We start from the raw sequence: 25545 nt of genomic DNA on the forward strand, positions 1-25545 counted from the left end.
AAGCTTTGGCTGTAGCTTAGGGCAGTCTTGCTGGCAACAGATGCACATGTCCTTGAGAAAATGCGTGGTGTCTGAGAGTATGCAGCTGCTCATTCTCTCGTCCGAGAAAAAGCCGAGGTGAGAGCCAGGCTCCAAAATGCGAACGTCCGCCGATTGCTCCCACAACAAAGGTGCAGGCCTTAAAAGCTATTGCTGGCTGCAATCGTCCCATGTCAGCCCTTTCACAGCCCCAACAACCATGGGGCTCCGGGCTTGTTTACCTACCCAAAAGTCCAAACGTTTCACACTACGTCCGAGACCTTCATGCGACACCTTCCGAGACCCAAACGCGCTTGGAAAGTCCACCTTGCAGGGGAGGGAGTTTGTGTATTTTGCTGATAGAGAAAGCTACGCAAAAGCTTTGACATTGTGACCAGATTTGTGTCTCCTTGCACATTTGTCTTTACTGAACATTCCAGCACATTGAAAAGCAGTGGTTGTCCGGGCAGTTTGCAAATTATGAGCTCTTGTGAATGATGGGTGTCTGTGAGCTGTTTTCATTGTGGGACTCCTTGGTAAGCTTGGAAGGAGAACTTTAGTTATTCAGGGATTTGTTATCATTGACATACAATAGGTAGACTGCCGAGCTGGGCTTCATACACAGGAATGTGTAATGTAGCGTCATAAATACTTTCAGTTGGTGTAAACCAGAGCTGACACTGAAAGAAGCAGCCCTGCATAGCCCAGGCCATTGATTTCCACCTCTCTCTTTCCCTGCTTTGTGCCTGCCAGGGCCACGTAGTGAAGCAGTGAGGAAGGGGTAGGAGTTCAGACCAACCTGCTATGGAAAAGATTTATTCCAGTTCAGACCAGCTCCCTGATTTGGCTCAAGGTGCAGTCACTGTTAGCTGGTACATCAAAGCACGGGGGCCAGAGAGTGGAAACTGGCCGCGAAGAGGGGATATGCAGGAGCTGCTAAAGGTTGGGTTGAGCCAGGGTGGGTTCCAGCTCAGGTTCAAGCCGCACCCAAAAAAGTCTTGGGGTTTTGGCTCTTTTCAAGCAGGAGAGAGTCGACAAAGGGATTGAGACAGATGGCTCAAACCTGAGTGGAGTGAGTGCCAAATGTGCCTGGGACGATCTCAGCCGGCCCCCGGAGGATGACGAAGACAGCAGGAGCATTTGCATTGGGACCCAGCCGCGGCGGCTCTCTGGGAAAGGTAAAAGATCCTGGGCCGAGTCACTGTCATGGCCTTTCAGTTTGTTTTCTGATGGGTCTGGGCAGTGGGCTCAGTCATGCAGCATCTTGGGGTTCATAACAAACACCACAGTTACTGGAAGGCTCAGTATGTCTCAGGGGAGCGAAATGAATTTTGGTGTGCCCTCTTTGAGGAAGGCAGGAGAGAGGAAAAGAGATCATTGCATTGTTTTGTCTAAATGTTTCTTTCAGTTTTTAGGCTATTTCTAATCTAAATCTGCAAAGTTAAACTGAGCACTGGGTGAAACCAGGACTGTAAACACCTGCAAGGTGAAGCAACTGCATTTTCCCAGGCTGTGTTTCCTTATTAACATCGTCACTACTTGAGTGGCAAGTTGGACTGACACTGCATGTTGCTGTTGCTGAACTCAAGTGGTTCTTACAAATACGGAACTGGAAAGAAGAAATAAAATGACGGTGGAGTTTCCCTTTGCAGTGAGATGCCTTCTCAGGGTACAGATACCATAGCCTTTACACATGCTTGAAGTTATACATGTTACTGTTCAAATGGGTGAAGCAATGTAAAGTTTGAGGGCTTGAGATTTCCTGGAATTAACGATGGTTTCCACAGGAATGGTATCTTACTTGTTTTTAAGTCCATGGTAAAAAAAATTATTTAACTGCATACAGGGTTCATTCTGGCTTCTGTGCAAATATTTTGAACTGCTTTGGATCTAAAAAGGCTATTTTCCATCAGCTCTGCAAATGAAAAGCCCAGACAGGTATACATGGTGATGTTTGTATATCCTTCAAAAGATTTTGAAATAATTTGGATATTTTTTCTCTACCCAATTCCCACTTTTCTCAAAAAAAGATGAGGAAATTTCTAAGAAAGGTAGGAATGCATCCTATTAAAGTATTTGGCCATTAGACTTTATAGGAAAATGAAAAAGTAAGAAGAGTGCATCTGAACTCTCTAATTTGCAGTTTATTTTCAAATGTGAACTTGAGGCTAAAGTTTGCCCTGCATAAAATCCTTTCTTTTGTGAATCTTGTTGTAAATTAGTCAACAGATTTGCAAAGCCAATTGCAGAAACTCAGGAACCTCCTTGCACTCGTTTGGTAAAGGAACAAATTCCTCTTATGCATAACGGGAAAAGTGACTTCCAGCGCAAAGGCTGGAAGTGTCAGGAGGTTCTGAGAGCTGCAGAAACAGCAAACACCTCATTTATGAAAGGATACAAAGCTACTCAGAATTTCTCATCAGGAGGACTCAGTACCAAAGGTTCCAGCTCTCCTTGCCTGACATAACGTTGCAGCCCAAACCAAAAGAATTCAAGCTGACTTTACAAAGTGAAATAACTCGTAAGGTGCAGGAAGAGCTGTTAAGAATTCACCCTTAGCATCTCTTAATTTCTTTCTAAAGAGGAAGAGTTCAGATGAAACACACCATAGAAACAGACCTTTTAAAAAAAAAAAAGCTGAGATCTTGTGTCTGTGATGTTTCTGGAGACTCTAAATCATGTTAAAAAAACTTCTTTTTGCAGATACGGAGCAAATCAGGGAGACTTTGCGGAGAGGGCTTGAGATAAACAGCAAGCCTGTTCTACCTCCGATAAATGCACAAAGACAGAACGGGTTGAACCACGACCGAGCACCGTAAGTTTCACCCTGCACACTCAAGATAGTGGGAGGAGGGAAGCCAATGAGCTCAGCATGGAAAATAAAGTTAAAGCTGTGTGGGAAAAGACTTGGCAAGGGGTGAGGAAGGCTAGCAGCAAATACATACAAAGCGCAAGGATAGAGGGAGGAGAGTTGTTCGGGTTGGGTTAATGGGCTAGTATTCAGGAGGGCAGATTTTGAGAGGGGTTTTGGACAACCCTTGCTAATGCAGAGTGGCTCTTACTGTGCTCTGTAGAACCTGCTGTTCACGGTGTGCAGTGTTTGAAGTCAGACTGGACTGAGCCCTATAAAATGTACTGTGGTGAACAGTGCTATGGTATCCAAAGAGCTAGGTGGCATAGATGAGTGTTTGCCGATATTTTTGCCTGAGCATTTTGTTGTCAAACTCATAATTACAAACGTTATGGTTAAAATGTTGATTTTTTTTTTTTTTTAAGTGACTTTGATATTGCCTTGCTCAAGCAGGCAGGTACTGGCAGTAATTACATGCCAATACCACCTTGGTCTCTAATAGTCTGTAGACTAACAGGTGATTTAAGTGGGACTAGGTGGGCCTGTAGACTCTCCTCGTTTGTAACTTTTGACTTTCCTAAGTGAATCTATAGGAAATTACCTGTGGTTTCAAGCCATCTGCAGTATCTGCACTTCTGTCTTATTGGGTTTCTCCCCTTCCCCTCTTAGTCTTCTTTCAGTTGCTAGTTAAATATCTTCCCATCAATTTTAGTGTTTTCATCTAAATGATACAGAAAGGCATGTATCTTTGCTGCACTCTTTCATCTTGGTATTCCTTTGGTTTCCTAGTCTCCGATGAACATTTGTGCTGTCTTGTTCCAAGAGTAAAGATCATTATGAAATTAGCTCTTTCCTGTAGTGCCAGGCAGGGACAACATCCTGCTCTGTTTCAATTCCTGTTTCTTTCTTGAGTCAAGTATTTCATGAGAAAAAACTTGGATTAGGACCCTGATGTCCCTTCTTGTTCCATTTTGTGGGTGACTTCTGATTTGCCTTTTGTATGAATGTTTCTGAGTTGCCTAATCCTTTGGGGGAAGTACTGTATCAATTGCTGATGCTGTGTACTAATAAGTAATATATTGGTGCTTATTAAAGAAAAAACTCAAGTGACTTTATTATTACTTTAGGAATAATCTTACTTTTGCTGTATAGTAATTATATGGAGCCAGATTCTGACCTGACTCAGACTTTGAGGAGTATTTCCCTGCCTGAAGGTTGGTCTCATTGGACCGTTGGTTGGTCCCGTTGGCCCCACTGAAGAAATAAAATTATACCATCTGATTTGCATGAATCACACCCAGCCTTGGAAGGCTCGAAAGTATTGAGCAGGGTTTCTCACAGGTGCTGGGCTCCTGCATGAATCTGCATGCCCAGTAAAAGCTCTGAGTTCACAGTGGTTGGGGACAGCCAGAAACATTTGGGGTGTGCATCAGGTCAGGGAGGCGGCTGATGGGTAAGCCTTGTTGCTGGGAGGCAGTTGTTGCTTAGATAAGAAAGCTTATGTTATTCAGGGTAAGATAAACAGAGATATGCTCAAGACAGAGTGGTGAAAGGTTAGCAGAGGTCTAAGATGAAGCACATAAATATTTACCTGGGTTTTTAACTGTTCTGAGACAGAGAGGAAGGCAGGTCAAATTCAGAGCCTCATATCCATGGCAGTGCTCTTTGTTGCAAATCTCTCTTACCTGCAGCAGCTGCGCACCCACCCTACCTGAAGCCTGAGTGGTAGGAATGTCTGGTTCCCAGTGTTTGCCTCCAAATCAATACATTTCTCTGAGGTCTATGGTTACCACTGTGGAAACTGATAGCTAGCCTGTTTCTCCATAATAGCAGTTCAGTTAAGGAAAGAGAGCTATCAGCTGTGTGTCTTGCCAGCAGTTACTCTGGTGATAGTATCAGAGGGATAGAGGAGATCTCCTCAACTCCCAAACAGCAGTGTGTCCTAATACTTTTTTCCTCCATCTTACTGACTACTTTGAGAGGAGTTTGGAAAAGGTCCTTTTCTACTTGTGCAGTGTCCTCTCTTCTCCAATTCATGTAGCAGATACAATGGGACTTGTTCAGTGCATTGACCATACTGAGAGGGGTGGTTTGTGCTGGAAAGCAGTGTTTACTCACAACCTCTGACTAACTGGTACTTAAATCGGACCTGATGATTACCCGTACTGTGGCTAAAACTTATCAGTCAACGTATTTTATTTGAGGGGTGACCTCATTAATGTTTATAAATATGTAAAGGGCAAGTGTCATGAGGATGGAGCCAGGCTCTTCTCAGTGACATCCCTTGACAGGACAAGGGGCAATGGGTGCAAGCTGGAACACAGAAGGTTCCACATAAATATGAGGAAAAACTTCTTTACGGTGAGGGTGACTGAACACTGGAACAGGCTGCCCAGAGAGGTTGTGGAGTCTCCTTCTCTGGAGACATTCAAAACCCCTTCCTGTGTGATATGGTCTAGGCAATCCTGCTCCAGCAGGGGGATTGGACTAGATGATCTTTCAAGGTCCCTTCCAATCCCTAACATTCTGTGATTCTGTGATTTTCCAGCACAGTGTGATACAGATGAAGCAGAAGAGGAAGATCTTACTAAGTCTCAGCCTTTCTTAATACACTGTCTCAGCGTGTCTTTTGAGCAAAGTTGCTCAACATGGTGTTAAATACATGAGCATGATCTGGAGACTCTCGTCTCCAGCTGCTGCAGAGGGATGTAACTTAGGAGTTCAGCTTTTGCATGTAGTAATATATCTACATCCATGTTCCCTACAGCTACGTGCAGTGGCAAAGGCTGAGACACGAAAGGCACAAAACCCAGTGCAGATATAGTCATTTCATAAGACTTACAGGCACCTGAGATGAAGGACAGCTCTTCTCATAGATCTAGTTCTTCTGGTGCGATCCTTGCTTGGGCCTGGTAGGGTTGGGACTCAGTTCTGTCCTTCACTGTAAATCTTGTGTAATCAAAGGCAAGTCATTTAGCTATTGAGCTTCAGTTCTGAATCTATAAAATGGGACTAATAACAATGTCATCTTCTTGAGGCACCACAAGGATAAATATGTTAACGATTACGAGGTGCTGGCTGATGGGAAGCAGGCTTGTGTGTAATCATATCCTGCACTGTACACACCAGACCATAAAATATCAAACCCATGGTTTGTTGCAAGGGTCCTGTGAATAACTGGTGCGTTAGAGGCTCCTTGGGAACTTGACAGAAACTCTCTGTTGGGGCATGGCAAATTGTTCCAAATCTACTTTCCATAGGGAGCACTGCAGAACCCCAGGCCGTCAAATTTGCACCCAGCTGACATTAGCGTGTTAAAAGTCTGACACAGACTCTAATGGCTTCATGCAGAAGAGGAATGTGCTGTTTATTTATCATAGATTTGCAGCCACCAACTGCTTTCCTAGTAGCTTTCTTCCCTTTCTTTTATCCTAGCCCTACCACCCACAGACTATAATCTATCAGGGTTTAAAGCAGACAACCTGTTCTGCATTCAGTGTCATAAAATAGTATCAGAAACACTCAAACTTTTGAATATTTGTTTGTATAAAATGTGGAGGATCCAGATTCCATACAGATTTCCCTGTCTTTGTGTAGTTACAGTTGTCAGTGCTTATGCAAAAGCCTCACACTGGTTGCAGATAGGGCTTGATTCAGTGTTCTGGCTCCAGCAAAGCACATACTTACATGTTAGGCATGCATATTACCAGTTGTTCACTGTCCCAGAGTCCTAAAAAAAAAAGTTCCTTTGAGAAAAAGCTGGTTTCTGTCAAAACCCTGTTGGGCAGCTGTAGTACTTTGATTCATTAGTGTTATTACTGTAGACTGTGTAGCCCTTTTTCTCCTAAGGATATGAATAAAAGCACTCAATACTTAAAACTGCATTGGACATCTGTTTCTCAAAATGTCTGTTAGCTCAGTTCATAAGCAGCCATTAAATCAGTTCCTACGCATTAAACAAAAGAACATGTAAATTAATCTTTGGAAACATGACTAATCATTTTGACCATAGGTAACATAATACTCTTGATTACTGCTTGGAAAAATGAGGCGTTTATGAATACAAATGTACTTTACAGTGGCGCATGATTTATTTCTTAGGACCCGTCAGCTTGGTAGGTGTTGTTCAGACAGACAGAAAGGCAAGGCTCCCGGTCTCCCAAACTCTGCAGACGCACTCTTGTAGGATACGGCGAGCCCTTACCAATGAGGAACATCAGTTGTCAGACTAAACACTGCTGTTAAACACTGCTGTTAAGACCTCAGTGGGCTGGAAGCTCCAGATGTCAAAGATCAGTGACACTTGTGCAGCCTTGCTTCATTTACTGTCTAATTTCTTGATGTAATAAGTTATGGGGCCAAGTCTTTAATTGTCCCTGGCAATTAGCTCTGTGCTCTCCTGTGAGATAGGTGAATAGTATCTCCACTTTACAGATGAGGACAGAGGAGTTAATTTGCCACAGTTGCAGTGAGAGCCAGGGTTGAGATAGGGGAATTCTTGACCTTTTCCACCCCTCAAGGGTCCCCTTGATCATGCAGTGTTGCTGAAAGTGATGTTTTTCTGCCCCTTGGCTGACTCGGACCATTCTGCTGCTCCTGTCAGCTGAGGCATGAAGTAGAAACTTCGAGCTAGCATGCTGCATTACTGCACATGTTGAGGCTAAAATATCAGTAATTGCTACATTTCAGTGTGCTAGGATTCAAGTAATGCCCACAAACATCCCCAGTGTCTGAAGGTGAGGCTTGAGTGGTGGAAAATGGTCTCCCAAGGCTGTGTTACTTTGACAAGGCTTTTCCAGCATCTCTCTGCTGTTTATCACTCTCCCCCTTCTCAAGAAGGATAAAGTGGTGTGGTTTAACGTGCCTGATTCCCGTATTTCTGTCTGGGCTTTCCCAGATAACTGTGCGTGCACTGGTCCACTCATGCACCGTGGTCATTTGTCCAGGGACCTACAACGGATGCCCCAGAGACCTCAAATCCCATCTGCATTCAATTTCCAAGCAGAAAGACAGGTTGAGTCTAGGGAAACCTGAACATATGGTAGCTCTGTGCCCGTGTACTAATTCCATCCAGCCCTGAACAGTTTCTAGCTGTGCAGGGAAATGAAGGCAGGTTCCTGGCAAACAGAGCAGGGAACAGCCCTCCAGCAGGTGGGACTGGCAGGACTGTCCTGGCCATGACCTTCTGGTGCACTGCACCCTGAGCATCTCAGGTTGTTGCCCTGGTGGGAAGAGGGAGGAGTTGTGTCACTCCAGAAGTCCTCCTGGGATAACCTCAGACTGTCACATAGTGTGCCTGGTTTGGAGCATGTGAGTAACAGTGGCACCACTTGCAGGACTGGAGTCCACTGCCCATGTAGTTCTCTGACTTGGTAAATAGGGCACACTGATTTCCCCTTTCAGTGAGCAGCAGTGGGTTAATGCACATTAACAAGCTCCATCTGAGCAGCATTTCTGAGGAAGCTTTGACGGTAATATCAAGATGTAGGATTTGCTTCGAGGCGAGTCTGCACGTTGCTTCTCCCAGTTGCACTGGGTTTTGGTTGCTGCTTACTTGGGCGGAGGGGAGCTGTTGTCTGTGTAGCTGGTTTCCTGTCTTCAGTTCTTGGAGGCAGACTTTTACATAAAGGGAAGCATTTCAGCGTTCTCTGAAACTGTCTAGTTCTGGCCAGACTTTCTGATTCTGCAACCACTAAGCAGTAAGTTTCCAATCCAGTCCTGCTTATTTAGGCATGCTCTCTCATGAAGACGCCATTCAGTGGTGTCTTGCTTGAGTAAGGAATGCTGAATGGGGGGAGGCAATATACTTTAGGGAGTGTCTCTCAGCATGAGGCTGAGTGCTGGGTGACAAGCCTGCGAACTAGAAAAGCAAATGTCTGGAAAACCAGTGTCAGTGGAAGTGCAGAGCGGTCAGAGTGCTAATAATTTGCACTTCTGCATAGCTTTTCCCCATCTAATAATCCAAAAGTGCTTTGCAAACATTGACTTAATCCTTGCAACACCCCTATGTGGAAAAATGTCTCAGTTTTACAGACAAGGAACCTCAAGCATAAAAGAGTTGTTTGACTTTGCCCATGAGTCTGCAGGGTGCCAGTGGCACAGCCTAAATCTCTCAGTCCCAGTTCAGCTGCAGGTCTGGAACAGTCTGGCCCCTGCAAGCACTGACAGTAGTTATTATGCAGCTTTCCAAAGGGATATGTGACTGGCAAGAAGATTGTTGCTACTGGCATTGTCCTTGGAGCCCTTCTGTGCCAGGAAATGTACACAGAACTTCTTCACCGTCCAGTTTAACCAGGGTGATGAGCACCCAGATCTGAGCACTCGAGCTAGCCTTGTCTCAGTGTGACCACAGCAGGAGCTGTGTAACTGTGTCCTCCCTGTTTCTGCGTTTGCCTCGCTGTGTCTGTGACGTGTGCTGTAACTCTGTGTGCCAAGATGCTTAGGGCTCTTTCCCACAACTGCTGGTTTGCCCTTCAGGGGAAACTGTGGGAAAGACACTGGAAGATTGCTGGCACTTAAGTGATCTTTGACCATATCTTCATTAGGGAGTGAGGAGGTTTGAAACAGCCACAGTTGGGAAGGGAAGAAAGGAGGAAAAAGAAAAAAAAAAAGAGAAAAAAAAGTGGTCCAACCTTTCTCTCCCAGCTGTGTAAGCTTGTGTTAATGGTTCGCATTTGCTAACTCACAGTGCTGGGTTTTGTACTGAGGAAGCAAGGAGCAATGACTGTAACTCGGGTGCAGTGGGCACCCACTCCTACAAAGAGCCCCTGACGTGGCCACCTTCCAACAGCGTGTCCTTTGTGGTTTCAGTACCTGGGAGGGTAACTTGGAAATGCAGCGAAATTATGCTGCATGTCAGTGACAGAGCTTGGAAGGGAACTGAGACCTCCTTTCGTGACAGATCCATGAGATCATGTGCTCTGATCACAAAGCAAAACACAAATGCAAGAATAAATAAATCTTTCTTAATCTGATCAACCTGGTTATTCTTGAATCCCATCAAATAACTGCCAGTGGGGTTTCTTGAGAAGAGGTTGCTATAAACATGACTTATAAGGAGGGGACATCCAAACTTTGTGCAACCCAGTGATTGCATTGGCGATTTTCCAGGATCCCCAGGGGCTGCTGCTAATTGGCATAAAGTTAAGCAGGTTGCAGCCACCCTCATCTTTAATACAAAGAGAGGGCCCCCTGGGAGGCTACAGGTTCCTACGTGTAGCCGCTCACATCAAGAAGCAGCACAGCATGCTGGGACATGTAGTCTCCTCAGGCCCTTTCTCCCTGTTGACAGAGGTCTGGGGAAGCTACTGGCCACACTGGAGACCTTTGCAATGGTTTAACCACCCCCCTCTCTCTCAAAAAAAAAAAAGCAAAAATCAAACATGGCTTTGATTTACGTTCATGGACTGTTAATTAGCATTGATGATATAAAAAAAAAAAAAACCAAAAAAAACACCAAACATAATTTCCTCCCTCTCTCCTCCACCCAGAAGCAGACTACTGGTAGAAACTGAAGCTGGAAAAAAATAGTTGAAAGTCAGCTAAAGTCACCTTGGTAACTGCAGCAATACACTTGCCCAGAACAGGAGACATCAAACCCAACTACAAACAGCTTTAGAGAAACAAAAAGAATGTAATCATCTAAAGAATTAATCTGACAACTGCCCACGTTTACACCTCCCACAAGCTCCCAATCAGAGGGAAATGCGCTTTAATCTCCTCCAACTCCCCTCCAGTTTCACAAAACATGAGATGTTCAGTCCTTAAACTGGGGCATTTCCGGCGTGCTGCTTCCATTTAAATCTACTGCCTTTCCTAATGCAGCAGCCCTGGCTTTTGCAGACTTGTTTTTTCTGCACACTGAGAAAGATGGAATTTTTTTGTGTGGGTTGGATGAAGTATTAAATCTGGAATAGACAAAGTTTGCAACATTTTACATGATAGTCAGCTAGATCTTAATCATAACAAGTAAAACTCCACTGGCTTTTGCTGCTGATTTATTTGGTGATGAGGTGGAGGAAGCAAAGGCTTATGGGTAACCAACAGTTGTAAAACCAGGGATGTTAGTGTTAGAAAGCAAACTTTTCCTACATTTTCTTCTGAGGCTGAAAACTACAAGCTGTGGATGGCAACGTGTGTTACGACATGAACTTTTTATTAATAACAACCTAGAAGTCCTGCCGACCCTTCATCTGGGCCATCACACTTTGGAAGGGTCAGCACAAGGATTTCCTTTCCCAACGAGAGAATTTTAATGGGTCTTGCCAAGTCCCCGTGTCATGCGACATGTTTGCAGAGTCTGAAAGTGATGGCACTGTGGCCTCTTGGTGTGTTATGCGCAGTCCACAACACACAACTCTTGTTCAGAAAGGTATAGCTTAGATAGAAGGTTATTTGGTTTCTGCTACTGGAGTTTCACTCTTAACTTTATAAATAGTTGAAATTGTGTGAGCTCCACTAAAGTGAAACAAGAAACACAGAGACCATGACTACTTTGGAAAAGTTTTGTGGAAAGGATTAATAATTTCATGTCATTCAAAGTATTAACTACCATTTTGCTTCACTCCTTCACCTTTTTGACAGAAGGGCTGGTTACTTATTAATGTGAAGTCATAATTATTGACAGCCTTAAAGTCATGACAGTTCCGTTTGATAGTTATATATTAGTCAACATCTTCTCTTGGGCGTGTAATGACAAACAGCATTTGCTGTTTTTAATAAGACTTAGAAAGCTTTGCCCCTTGCCTCCAGAATATTGTCGTCATTCCTATTATTGCATTAACAACCGGAGGCTGTTTCCCCTCCAGACTGCGGCCCCATTGTGCTAGCAGCTGTACTGGCTCATATGGTGGCAACCTAAAAACCCACCTTCACCTCTGGGGGTTTGGAGCCCAGGGGTATGAGGAACTGTCCTGTGGCTGTCTGTCCTTCCAAAGCGTGAACCTACAGCAGCGATTGCCTGGGAGGCTGTGTAATGGGACGTGCCCGGCGCACTTAGGCAGTCCAGGTGAGAAGGGCACAGTCTCTTGTCTGTAGCAATAACATTGCTATAAAACTCTGATCTGCTCCAGGGTGTGTAAACTCTGGAACTTCATTTAACCAGTGCAAGCTTATGGCCTGCTTGAAAATCATGCGTTGCTAATGGCTGACCCTTTTGGTAGGGATTGATAAATGAATGATTGGAAGTTGTAGACCACAGGCTGACTTTCCCACAGCTCACTGTGTATATAAGATCTGATAAGGAAGTTGAGGCAAAGCTTAGCTTAAGGTCAACTGATCATTAATCAACTGTAACTGCACTTCTCAGGTAATCAGCCTGCAAAATGCTGGCCCACTCCACTCTTTGAAGACCCCACCTACAAAGAGCTGTAAAATGTTTGCTGAAGTAGATTAAACAGCTTTAAGTGCCACCTATAGACTACAAAGCACGTTGTGTCTTTGCTTCAGGGTTAACCCACCAGACTGACACTCTGCTGACTGTCAGTCCTTCAGCCTACTGCATGCGTAAGCTGTATCCTGACCTACTGTGTCCTTGCTGGGTCCATTATTGCTTTTGTGTGTTGCTAAGGCAGAGCATGGGACGCATTTTACAGTTTTTATCTTTCAGGGAGCTGAACTGCTCTGATTTTTTTTCCCTGCGTGTCTCTGATCTGTCCATTCAGAGTATTTGCAGGAAGGCACTGTGAGATATCAGGGTTTAGCTTGTATCCTCATTTCAGAGTGGGCAGCTCAGCAGCCTGGGTGAAAGGCTCGCCTGGGACTAGGTGACCTGGCAGAGGCAATAGGCTGTTCTGCTTTGGAAGCCACACTGAACTGTACTACTATGCGTGTGGTGGATGGGAGTAATTTTGGGACAGCACCCAAATGTAAAATCAAGTAGAGGTGTGATCTAAGTCAGCTCGTGAGGGTCAAGCTCTTTCTTTACAATTATTTCCAGATGTACATTAAAGATGGCTCCGCTTGGGTGGAGGAAGGATCCAGGCTTGTTTTGACAGTGTTCCCAAATGGAGCCACAGCCTGATAGCCTTGTTTGGCTTTTGGTCTGTCTGGCACAATGGAACCACATTGCAATATGGCATCTTTCAGCTCCCTCCTGCTTTCCCTGTCCCCCTCCTCTGGTGATTCTGTACTACAGAAACTATCTTAACAAAGTCGTACCTCTGTTAAGTTCATGTGGAAGGCCAGGTCACAAAAATATAAATCACCTATCAGACACATCACATCAGTCCATGTCATCTGCAAAAATGGTAACCCCCCCATCCTTCATTCTTTGTTCTGGACTATCAAGTAAGGGATTGCAATGATGCTTTTTGAACATATAAAGTGTTTATGGTCAAGTATTTTGAGATATACCAGGATTCTGTCTGGCAAAGTTCCTGATCATGTAACAACATAACCTTTAGTCGTAGCTTCACGATGTGCTGGCCTTGCAGAAACGAGTGAATAAATAAGAAATCAAAGCTGTATTGTCTTAAAGCAGCCCCACTTATAAGGGAAAGCAATTAACAGCTGTCCTACTCATCACATGTCGAGTCCATCTTTTGGCTGTTGCATTTGATGCTGGTGGAAGTGGAGTGTTTTCAAAACCTTCTGGTTGAACTGTGGAAAGAAATGATTTGGAGACAGTTGTAGGGATGCCTCAGATCTCAAAGGTATTTGAGCAAGGGCACAAGGGCCTGGACAGCTCTTCCCTGCAGGCCACTGCCTAAAAAATCCTGACAATAAAGCAAAAGCAAGAGGGAGGGCATACCTAGTAATTCTTCCACACCATTTTATAGTGGTTTGGGGTTTTGGAGAGTATAGTTTTGCTCCAGTTCTTCACAGAAATTGTATTCCTTGTATGCTGGCAAGGGATGCACCACATGTGTGCAACAATTCAGATCCTAGGTCATCAAATCAAGGTAAAGAGCTGCATGCTGCAACCGGTAGTTTGCGGGAGGCTGAGTCTCTGTAGGGGTGATGAAAACTCAGATATGTCTTCGTAACAGTTTGCTCCTGTGTCCTTCCATGTTTGCACAATCGCTCTGAAACGCAGCAGAAATAGCACACAGCACTGGGATCCTAAATATATGCATTTTGTCTCTTCTCTTAGAAGCCGTAAGGACAGTTTAGAAAGTGAGAGCTCAGCAGCTATCATTCCTCATGAACTAATCCGCACGAGACAGCTGGAGAGCGTACACCTGAAATTTAACCAGGAGTCCGGAGCTCTCATTCCCCTCTGTCTAAGGTGAGTGAAGCCGTTCTCCTCGGCTTGTGCTAACATGCCGCTTCTGCCTTGTGGCGTTGTTTCACCATACAGACATGCATACAATGGGTCTTTAAAGGCCAGAGCTGAGATATTTTGCCAAAACACATTAGAAACAGATGATTCTTTGCATGTGTGTTCATTGTGGTAAGATTGTTTCTCATTCTTTTTATGTCATCCAGTACATTTTGAGTGCTGAAATAGGACAGGGTTAGTATAGGGATTTTTTTATTAGTCTAATGCTGGCAACTCTGTGATAAAGAAGGGATGTTTTACTATATTCTGTCAAAGAAAACTCTTAAGTTGTTAATTTTGGCTTATGGACTCAGACACAAGTGATTGTGCAAAGCCTGTTGGCAGTCAGTTTATGCATGCAAGAGTGGTTTTTAGACAAATTATGTCACTTGCATGATTGAAGAAAAACACGTTGCGTGCATACTCTGCACGTCTTTTGAAGGTTCAGGCTGTGCATATCACTGTAAGTGACTTTTCTAGGCTTTCACAATTTCAGTCAGCACTATTTTTAAAAATACCTGTGGCAAATGTAGTCCTTAAGATAAAGATGAATTGTGGGGTAGAGATAAATGATTGCAGGTGATTGAGTTACTTTAGCTTAATAAGTTGCGTGTTCTGTAGTATCAGAGTTAGCAGCAGCAGGTGCACACTCGCCTGTGCCTGTTGAGAAACCAATGGGATAGTTAACACAAACATATTTTATTTTACATCACAAATGCATGAAGTGTCTGTCCTTATCAGTTACCACATGTCAGCTGACCAGCAGTAACTCATCAAGCAAATGTGACTGTTAGAGGCGGTGTATCTTACCTGAAGTTTCCCCCTTGCATGTTGGAAGCCATGTGTACTTGTTACACATGCTCTGAGCCTAAATACCAGAGCCATCATTTTCCCTGTGGAAAACATTGAATGAAAAAAAAGGGAAGTGATCCCGTAGATGGTCCTGTATATATATTTTCTAGGCATTTGCTTAAGTAATACAGGTTACATTGGTCAAGCACCAGGGAAATGGATTACTAGGTATTGTCATGGTAGGTAAGTTTGGCCCCACCAATGAGCCTGCTTAGAAATGCACCTTCACATTCCCACTTGATGTGGAGTCTGGATTCTCTTCTGCAGTTTTCATCTCACTGAAAGACTGACAGTCCCCTGCCATTACATGCATCAGCACCTCGTCATGGGGATAGGCATGCAGTGGGATTTAGATGTATTCTAGTTCTGTAACACGGCCCTGAGATTAAGGGGGAACTCCTTGCCTCAGAAGGAGGCTTGTGACCTGCTTTGTGGAGCGAATCATTCATATATTCCTGAAAAATTAATAGTTGCTGCCTTCAAAATGGTTTCCCATGCTGATGGCAGAAGCTATAGTGATATATCTTCATCATTCTGTTGAATGCTGCTCACACCCACTCAATTCACGCAGATATGTTTTATTCCCCAGGGGAAGGCTCTTACATGGACGGCACTTTACATATAAAAGTATTACAGGTGATACAGCAATCACGTTTGTATCGACGGGAGTAGAAGGAGCCTTTGCTACAGAAGAGCACCCATATGCAGCACACGGACCTTGGTTGCAAGTGAGAGAACTTCCTTCCTTTTTCTCCCCCTTCCTCCTTTATTGTGTCCTAAAAATAATACTGCTAAGGGCTTATGTGGTTTAAAAGTGTAACAAACCTGTATTTTCTGCGGCAACATCTCTCATATCTCTTGCATAATATTTTCAGTAATTATGGACTCAAAAAATAATGGTGAACTGTTACTATTTATATTAATGGAACTCAAATTGATAAGCAGTGGCTGGAAAGTTCAAAAATCATGTGTGAATACAGTAGTGTCCATTTCCTGGAGTCAGTGAACACTTTACAGGCTGTATTTACTCTTGATTTCTTCCAGAAAGGAATTTGGGGAGTCAGAGTGGAATGACCTAAACAAGAATGGAGCCAGGGCGGAAGAGCTAGAAAGCTGTGGGACTGTGATCCTACAGAGCCAAGATCTCAGTTTTACATCATCCCTAACAGGAGAGCAGCACAGAGGGCACAGCTTCTTTCAGTTTTAGCTCTTTCCTATTGATTCTTTGTCAAAAGCTTGTGGTTGCTTGAAGCACCCACACATTTACTGCACCCAGATTTTTTCTGTATCATAGATTTTCCTTGGAAACTCCCCATCTGCTTAGTGCCTGAGGGTCAGCCCTATGGAGCAGTGATGCACTAGTGATATGATGGCATAGCCCTATTCTAACCTTGAATTTCTTCATGGTTCATTGCAAAAAGAAGAAAGCTTTGAGGAACGTGTTTATTCAGAAAAGTGCATCTCTGAGGGACTACGTGCATGCAGTACATCTCTGCCTTCACTGTTACTGTGGCATTCCTGCCTCCCCTTGTGTTTGTAAGGCAGAGGGTTGTTTTAGCATTGCAGTGTTACAGTTGACCTTCCAGTGACTTGTTTTCAAGGCATTCCACTGCCCGTATTCATATGTCTGGAGGACATCATACCTTGAAATCTGTACGACTTGTAAAGGAGCTGATCTTGGCTAGAATCATCTTGTGTGTAGGGATTTTCAAAGAGCTTGCGTGCTTTGATTGTACTGACTGGAAAGTGCAACACTCCTGTAATGATTAACAGCAAACGGTCAGGTTTAAGGGTGGGTCATTTGCTGTTGGTTCCTGTGCTTGCCAACATATGATACACAGGATCTTGTGACTGTGTTAACTCCAAACATACGTGTGTTTGCTTGCATTTACATCACATCTCAAAATGTATTGATGTGTAGAGTAGTCAGGTAACCTCTAAACAGTGAAGAATGGCAATAATTAGGTCACCATTCAGACATGTAACTAATATTAACCCTTATGAACCTGTTTGCTTCCATGCCTGCTGAAAATTATGGAAGTTTTTTTGGAGCAGGTGGGAGGGAAAGATGGAGAACTGCTGACATCTGAGAGGTAACAAGAAGCAAGTTCCCTCTTTTGTCTCCTACACAAGGTCAACTTATTGGATCTTCTCATCTGATGTGACTGGCTCTGCTGCTGGCTCTTGCCCCGTCCTGTGATGAGAATGAAGGAGGACAGAGTGGGTGAGGGAGGAAGGGAGGCTAAAAGCAGCCTGGGACAAGAGGAGGAGCACCCAGTTGTGTGAGATACATGTGGGAGCGTCTGAGGCTCTTGGCTTAATATGCAATGGGAGGCTTGATCCGTGCTCAGCAGTCCCTTGTGGTGTTGGGAGCGGAGGAGGGAGGTTCGTGTGGCTTTGCTTCAGAAGTAAAAGAAGTTGTGCATAAAATTTCCAAGGGGGCGAGCTGTGTTTGGTTTGGTCCCTTGCAGCCTGGGTTGGCCAAGTTGGCAAGTCCCGCAAAGCTTTCACAGCAAGGCCCAGAGAGGATTTTCCTACTCCCTCGCTTGGGACCCCAGGCACAGTGATGAGCTCCGAGGAGAGTTGGCAGCTGAAAGCAGATCACTGCAATGCAGGGGCTTGTTGCAAAGACAAGTAAATGGAGGGGGACCGTGGAGAGGAAGAGAGATGGCAGGCATCTCCTGTGGAATTTTTGCCTATCTTGCAGGAGGAATAAGAGCCTGAAAATCCTGGCCTCGACTCTGCAGCAGCCAGAGAGTGACTCCTCTTGAGCCTGAGCTTTGGTACAGTGAAAGCCCAAACCTGCAGACTAAACACAGTACCTCCTGTTTACTTCTCGTGGGCTGGAGTGGAGCATGTCCAAGGTGGGACAGGCTGGAGAGCTGCTGCACACTCTATCAGCCTGCGCTGACTGGGCTGAGCAATGAGCTGACAGTCACTGGGCTCCAGTGGAGGGTTGGCAGATGACAGGAGTTTGGCAGGTCCCAGCACAATTCCTACCAGACAGGTGTCCGTATCACCACCGCAGCTGGTACTCGGCGGGAGCCGTTTTAGCAGTCTCAGCAGAAAAGGCAAGGAGTCATTAGACCACGGAGATTGTACGCCCCATTTCTATCAACAGCCTTTCCAGGTCACGTTTGAGGCATGTTAGGAGGGGAAGCCTGTCCTGCTGCTGCCCATGCTCTGGGAATGATTAGATTATTTCATTCTCCAGAGCTGTCAAATTGGCACCTTTCCCAAGTACTTGGATTTTTTTTTTTTTAATTTAAGTAACATTTAATTAGTTCTAAGAAGCTAAATTCTATTAAAGGTCTAAGCATGTCAGGCTGGTTTATTTCTGAACTTCTTCCACTGTGTCATGTATTGTTGAATAGGGAAATTGCTTTGACTCAGAAATGTACAAACATATTCAAGAAGTCCTCCTTGTTAACGCTAGACTCCTGTTTATATGCTAGTTACCGTGGCAAAGTCTCTGATGTGTAACACTTGCATTAACATTACACATGATCAAAGGCTTCCGCGGTTCTTTTTTCCACTCCCCCTTCCCCCAGAGCTGTGGCAGCAGAGCCCCCACACTGCCTGCAAAGCACCTCACCTCTCCTTTCCAAGGGGTAGATGTTCCAGATGCACAGAGAAAGGCTGTGCAGGAGGTGTCTGACGCCATGTTGGATTAAGGATGGGTTAAGGATGCTGATCGTGCAGACACTCTGACATTAACTGCCCCACAGTGACATTCGTATTCGTGGTGGAGCATCCAAGGTTCTTGGTTCAACATCTGAGCTGAGCCAAGCATGCAGTTCATCACAGATCAACCTTGTTTGTCTCTAAACCTACCCAAAACAAGGTGAGGTTTTGCGTGTGTTCTCCCTCCCTCCCTTACTTATGTTCCAGCAGATGATAGAGACACTCTGTTGAAATGTGTTACTGATCAAGCCCATCCCAATAAAGTTGCCTGAGCCTTTAATACATATTAATATTATCCTGGGGTAGTTTGTGTCAAAGCCTGTCAGCATGCATCATCCTTTGGGAATTACCATCATTAAGTCTCCAGTGATGGGAGTCAGGACATGCTTCTGCAAAGCTCCCCTGCTTTTATGTGGAGCTCTCTGCCCATCTAGCACAAAGCAGACTCTTCTTCCCTCCTACCTCGCTCACCTGGACTGCTTACTCTCCCCAGAGGGAAGAAGGAGGTTTGTTTAACACTACCTTTAGATAATTTCTGCTCCTGCTGCTTTAGGCAGTTATTGTTCTAGGGAAGAAGATGACACTCAAGTCTTTGATCATGTGCAACGTACATGTTATGCATCAGATATTGCTGCAGACTCTGACATACAAGCCAATACAGTGCAGTAAAAACAAACCTATAGTTAAAGAGTCCTCATTAACTGCAAAATCAAGCACAGAATTTAAGAAATATCTCTGGACTTTAGCCTTGCCCCTGTTACACACATGCATTTTGATACTATATCTAATTGAAGGATCATATATATTTTTTACAAAGCATGCCTGCCTCAGTGCACAAAGATGCAGCGTGTTTGAGGGATGAATCAGGAGTATGGAGTAAAGTAGACTCTTGCTTATAGGACTTCCACTTTATTTGTCAAAATTAGAAGGTGTGTAGTGAATGAAGCAGGTAATTGCAGAAAAGTCACAATAGTCTCATGGCGAAGCCTGTTAAGTGTTGCCCTAGAGAACTGGATCCTCTTCCTGCCTCTACTACTCTGTTCTTTCTCAATGCTGTTCCAGAATCTTAAGCTAAAATGTTCTCGGGTGGTAACTGAGTTTGTGTTCCTTGTTTTCTGGATGGCCGGCTCGAGACCTGAGGTCTGATCTGCGTTCCCAGAAGCTGGAGGAGGCTGGGAAGAATTCCTTTGCAGATACCCCTGTGCCCCACAGGGCTGAGTGGGCTGGAAAACAAGGTCCTGCAAGTCTTGAGATGGGCAAGACGTCCTCAAGAAGTGGACGTTCAGATTGAATTTTCTCTTCACTCATTTTCCCATGTATGTTCAGGAAAACCTTCTTCCAGTCATCCTTTGAAGATTAATTCAGTGCTTGCCAAGCATTCCGGCACCACAGATGAACACCAGAAACAATTTCAGGAAGAGACTAAAATTTGTTTTTGGAGGTCAGGAGAGAGAAAGGACCCCTCTGGGGTAGGGGGTCAGCCTGGGAGCTGAAGAACCACGTTCAGCTCCCTGCTCTTGCAGATTTTCTCCATGACTTTGTTAGGTCTCTTAGCTTCTTATAGCCTCCTCCCCCGTCTGCTGCATGGAGAGGAGAGCTTCCCTGCCTCGTAGAAATGTGAGGCTGAGCACGTCAGAGGCTGTGAGAGTGATAAGGACAGTAAGATCAGGTACTTCCAGGATAATCCATGCTGGCAGTAGCTGGATGGAGCGTACTAAATAAAGGGGAAGAGAGTAGGAGGGAACGGGGAAACAATTTGAATGATAATGAGAAGAAATGATGACTAATGCTGCATACAGTGAGCAGAATCATTCTGAGGACTGAGCAGGGCAGAGGTCTTGTGGGAGAAAAACGGCAGGCGATCCTGCTATTACAGATTTGTTCGGTGAGGCAGCCGTACACTGGGGCCAAATTAACGTGGCGCAGGCAATCTCTATGCAGTCATTTCCAAAGTTTTGTATGCCCGATGTCGCTGGTCTCTGAGTGTAGAGCGTTTTTTTCCAGGTAATTTACTCGGTTTCAGAACAAATCCTGTTAGGCAGATGGAGGCTATGGTTCATTTGCCGTTGGCACCCTCTGGTTCTCAGCACAAGGTCTGTGTCTCTGCATGAGCTGAGGAGCTCACAGCAGCGGTGGGGTATTATCCTCTGGCACCAGCCACTGATGGAGGACGCTCTTTGCTCGCCTCCCGTGCCAGTAGGTTCACAACATCCAGCAGACAGTATGTGGATGCTGAGGTCGTGGAAAGGCGGGTTCTCCTCCAGTCTCCCTGCCCTTTGTGTCGCCTCCCGCTTTGGCCTCTGATCTACCCTCCATCCTGTTTTTCTGTGTCTCCGTCTTCCCCTCATCCTGGCCTGTCTCTGCTTTCCTCTCCTCCCGTTCATTCAAGTTGGCAAATTCCTTCTCCTCCTCCACACGGCCTGACTTCCAGCAGAAACGCTGAGAGCACTGGAGAGTTTCCCTGCCTTTAGTTCTGATGTGCCTGGTGCCATAGCAATCCCTCGCTGCTCAGAGGAATGATCAGAGGGGAAAGTACTCCTTAGCTACCTCTGCCCTGTGTTTGGGGCAGAGCTGCCTTGGGCTGGGACATGCTCAATGAAGAAGAGCTCTTCAGTACATTTTTCTGCCCTTCTCTGAAAGGCTGTGGACAAACAGTGTCTTTCAGAGGCTTCTGTCTCGGCAAAGCATTTGCATGATCAGGAGAAAGACTTTCCTGTGACCTCCAGAGCACTTTTTGCTAATCTTCATCGCTCTCCTCATAAGGGGTAGTTCTCGTGCTTTGCAGCAAAATGATCGTACGCATTTGTTAGTACTGTCAAAAAAATACTTTTTCCAAAATACGTCTCTGAGATAATTTGATTCCTTTTCCCCTAAAAACCTTTTTTTAAAAAAAAAATCAAAAACCAAGGCATCCAGCATGGAAAAATAAGTTGAGGCTTAGGACAGCAAGGTCAAACTTCTCATAGAAAATGTTAAATGTGCCTGTAGGCAGGATAGGTACGTGGAGGCTGTGGGAAGCATCCAGCATTCAGGAGCTATCAACGTGCACTATCTATGCTGGCAGTCGCAGCGGGTGGGGGGATTACTGTGAGCAGGGTCATGGGGGACGATCCATTCTTTTGGTTTGGCAACCTAAGTGAAAAATCTGGGAAAGAAGATCAGACTGAGCCCAATCTTTAAATATTTTCAGTTTTTCTTGCTGAAACAAAAGCCTTAAAGAGACCAAAAGCTAAGAAAAAAAAATCCTTTTGTGTTGAATTAAACTAGAAATAAAAGGTTTTCTTCAGTAAAAACAGCAAAAAAAAAATATCTAGTTTTGCAGAGTGGAGTTCTTAGAAGTTTTGCCTTCTCTGATCAATATTTGAGGGATAAAACACTCATCTAGGATATGAGAAACTCATGGTTTATTCCTTTCCTTTTATTTGAACGCCTATTTCTACTTCTTGGCTTTATAGGCACCACAGCTATAGGGTATTTTAGTTCTTCCTCAGCTCATCCAATTGGAGTTGTTCCACATCATATAAAACACTGAATTAGTCACAGAGACAGAGAGCACAAGAGAATGACTCTGTTCCGGTAGAGTTAGGACATTCCCCTGGAAATGAGCACATCTGGTTCTTCTCTCTGCTGTACCACATGTTAAATCATTTATGCACATTGGCATAATGGCAGCAGCAGAGGTTCAAAGCAACGTTTGAAAGAGCTGCTCCGATGCTTGAGGTGCTCGCCTGTAAGTGGCAGCTATGGGTAAAGTCCTCTCTTGAGGAGATAGGGATTGGTTTTTGGTCACCCCAAACTTGAGTAGATGTGTTATGCCTAGCATGGTGAGTTTAAGGACAGCACCCACAAAAGGGTTTAAGTCATGAACAACTACAACCTGCTTTTCCCCAAAGCAGTTTTATGCATCTTTCCCAAAAAAACCTTTTTCAGAGTCTTTTGGGTGGCTTCCCCCAAATTCTTGAGCAGGTCTAGGGCAACCTAAACTAATGCTTTCCAGTAAGTTTATTGTCTTCCCAGAATCTCACTGCATCATCCCTTTGTGTTCTTCTTTCTCAGTGCTGAATAAGACTCTGGGGGAAACTTACACTGGGGGGGGAAACTTACACTGGGGTAAAAACATCCCGCTAGATTGTCACAATCCTCCTTGTATCAACTCTCCTGCAGCGTGTTCTCTAGTACTTTGTCCAGGCTAGTTTTGGATGAGTCAAGTTCTTCCATCCTTCTTAAGCCGACTAACTATCCTGCTGCCTAATGCCCCTCCCTTGCTACTCAAACTACATTTTGGCTACTTTGTGTAAGTTTTCTTCCACCTACTTGGAGCATTCCCTGAAATGCCTGTTCTTCCTTTGCATTTTCACTCTGAAAGAATTGGTATTGCCTGTTGTCTTGGCTCCCTTGTCAGCTCCCCAGCTGAGCCAAATTTTGTGTGTTCACTGAAAGCAGCTCTGTCTGTAAGCCTGATCTCGTCGGGCTGGGCTCTGAGGATCAGAGCCTTTTAGTGATCAGGATCAGCCTTTTAGTTGGGAAAGTCGTGGAGAGATCCCACAAGGTCAAAATCTTTCAGCATCATCATATACTTCCTCTTCTGGGATTGTAACATCACGGTGTGAAGCAATAGGGTCCCTGAGGCATCTGTGAGTGGATGTTTTTCCTTTACAAGGAGGGCTGTGAATCTCCTGGAAGAGCAACAGTGGAATTTCCCATTAAAGGTGTTTGTTGCAATACTGGTACCTTTGAGGCTGTAATGAGACTGTGGTGGATTCAGGCAGCAAGGTGGCCTCTTCAGACAGTGTCAGGGCTGGGCGTGACAAGGCTTCTGCCCTGAACCACTTGCAGTCAAAGCAAAGCAGTTCAAAGAAGGCCAAGCCAAGGGGAGAGCAGAGAGATGGGCTGGGGGATGGATGCTTGTGGCAGAAAGCATGATTCATCAGGGGGTTTTATTGGTAATCTTTAATTTCAGTGGGAAATGCTGACCCACTTTAACTTCACTTTTTGCTGTGCTATCAACAGGAATTAAGCTGAAACATTTTTAGGGCAAAGAGCTCCTAAAAGCTGCTGGATATTTGCAGATGTAACAGATGACATGTGGCTTAGGATACAACTGCTCCACCCATTCCAGGCATAGCACCTGGATGGGTGAACAGTGTCTCAGAAGGGTTGGTATGGTTTACATAGGGGTTTATTGCAATGTGTCCCCACCATCTCTGACTGAGCCATACAAGCCAGCTCTGTACTAAGTCCAGAACTAATAAAACATGGTTTCCTTTCTTTGAAAAACCTGCTAGAAAAGCAAGTGGCAGTGTTTAATGCAAACAAGGCACTAGGGCAAAGTGTGGGATTGTTTGGTTTGTTTCTAGGTAGGCAAGAAAATTGGGTATTATCAGTAAAAGCACCCCTGCTTAATTGTCCCTGGGCCAATCGCTTTGTCTTGCCCTGAACAAAGCATGTCTCCCGAAGTTGGACAGAGCTGCAGCTCGATTCCTAGCTTGGCTTCTGAGGGTCTTCCTTCATCAAAGACTTGCCAGCTGTGCCAGGCTTTCAACATCAGTGTGACCTCTGGCCCCAGCCAGCCTTTTCTGAGCCCTCATGGTAGGGTTGAGCCCTACGGTGAGAGATGGGGTGTTAGCTCTGGGGTGGTACCTAATAAGCTGACTATAAAGTCTTTAATGTTTTACTAAGCACCAGTTGCTTTCAAAGTCAGCCGAACTGGTCTAGAGCCCCATGACCTTGTGTACGTTTTTAGATCTCACTTGTTTTCATATACTCGCAGCCACGTACCTGTAACAAGTCACGATACAGGTTTCTCAACTATCTGCAGGCATGAAAGCTTCAACACCGAAAGCTTCAACACAAGCTGCTTCAGTTGACCCATAGGTAAGCCCTGTAGGTAAGAAGTAGGTTTCAGGAAGCTCAGGTGGGACTTGCCACGAGAGGGAGACATCATGCACACAGCCCGTGTGTTCCCTGAACACATCCACCTGAATAAGGCAGCCTAGCCTGGTATTTTGTAACATGTCTGGACACATGCAGCTATTAGTGAGGCGGCGAGAACCCAAACTTCGGACCTCAGTTGTGCGGTTGGTGCCTGTGATAGAAAACAGGGACTTATCTTTTGGCTAGTCATTGTCTTCCAAGCATCTGCAGCATGACTAACGCTCACAGAGCAGCAAAGCACACAGAAAAGGGAGTCTGGATCTGCTGGCAATGGGATAGCACATGTCCAGGCCTCTCTGGGTCAGGTCAGGGAGATCCTGGTGCGAGCAGGACCATGCAGCACCGAAGGAGATGTTTTAGATACCCACAGCTGACTGGCGAGGCCATTCCCTGTTCATACTGCAAACAGCCATTACAAAGGCTGAGCTACACCCAGTAACCAGCTTCAGCAGGCTGGGCCGGCAGGAGTGTTTGCACAGAGCTGTGAAAACACAGTGCTGCGCGCTGCGAGCGTCCAGCCGCTGCGGCACCCAGGATGTCTGCTGCCGCTCGGGAGAGCTCCTTTGCTTCCTCAACACCAGCTGAGAGATTTCATGGGAGAAAAGGCCCGTTCAGTGCGCATGGGATAGCTTCGTTTGCCCTCCAGATTGCGTCGGCTTTTCCCATGGCTGCAGCACAACAACGGGGCTTTGTTTGCCTTTGGGAAGGGAATAAGCTGCTTCATCATCGTGATCTCTGTGCAGTGTCCTGTTGATAAGATCAGTTAACAGCATCGGAGGAAAACTCTAGATTCAGGTCTGAAATATAAAGTGAATGGGGCCTGTTTGTTTAATTTGAGCTTCTAAGGTTTAAATCCCAGAGGAAATTAAATTAGGTGCCTAGAGCAATGGCAGTCTGTCATGTTTATTTGCTGGGAATGTCACCTTTAATATCATGCACATATAAC

At 45.0% G+C, this 25545-nt stretch overlaps 1 protein-coding gene across 2 annotated transcripts in view; it reads left to right on the forward strand.

The window, feature by feature from the left end:
• Nucleotides 1-25545, forward strand: part of SUFU (SUFU negative regulator of hedgehog signaling) — a 100608-nt gene that overhangs the window by 61282 nt on the left and 13781 nt on the right. The window contains exons 7-10 of one of the 2 annotated variants that reach the window (XM_068399299.1): nucleotides 1040-1196; nucleotides 2722-2833; nucleotides 13962-14096; nucleotides 15571-15709. In XM_068399299.1, the coding sequence (XP_068255400.1) occupies nucleotides 1040-1196; nucleotides 2722-2833; nucleotides 13962-14096; nucleotides 15571-15709 (543 nt within the window). The remainder of the gene's footprint in view (nucleotides 1-1039; nucleotides 1197-2721; nucleotides 2834-13961; nucleotides 14097-15570; nucleotides 15710-25545) is intronic. The other variant, XM_068399300.1, reaches the window with a different exon arrangement.

This window comes from Nyctibius grandis, chromosome 4 (assembly GCF_013368605.1).
Source record: "Nyctibius grandis isolate bNycGra1 chromosome 4, bNycGra1.pri, whole genome shotgun sequence".
NCBI lineage: Eukaryota > Metazoa > Chordata > Aves > Nyctibiiformes > Nyctibiidae > Nyctibius > Nyctibius grandis.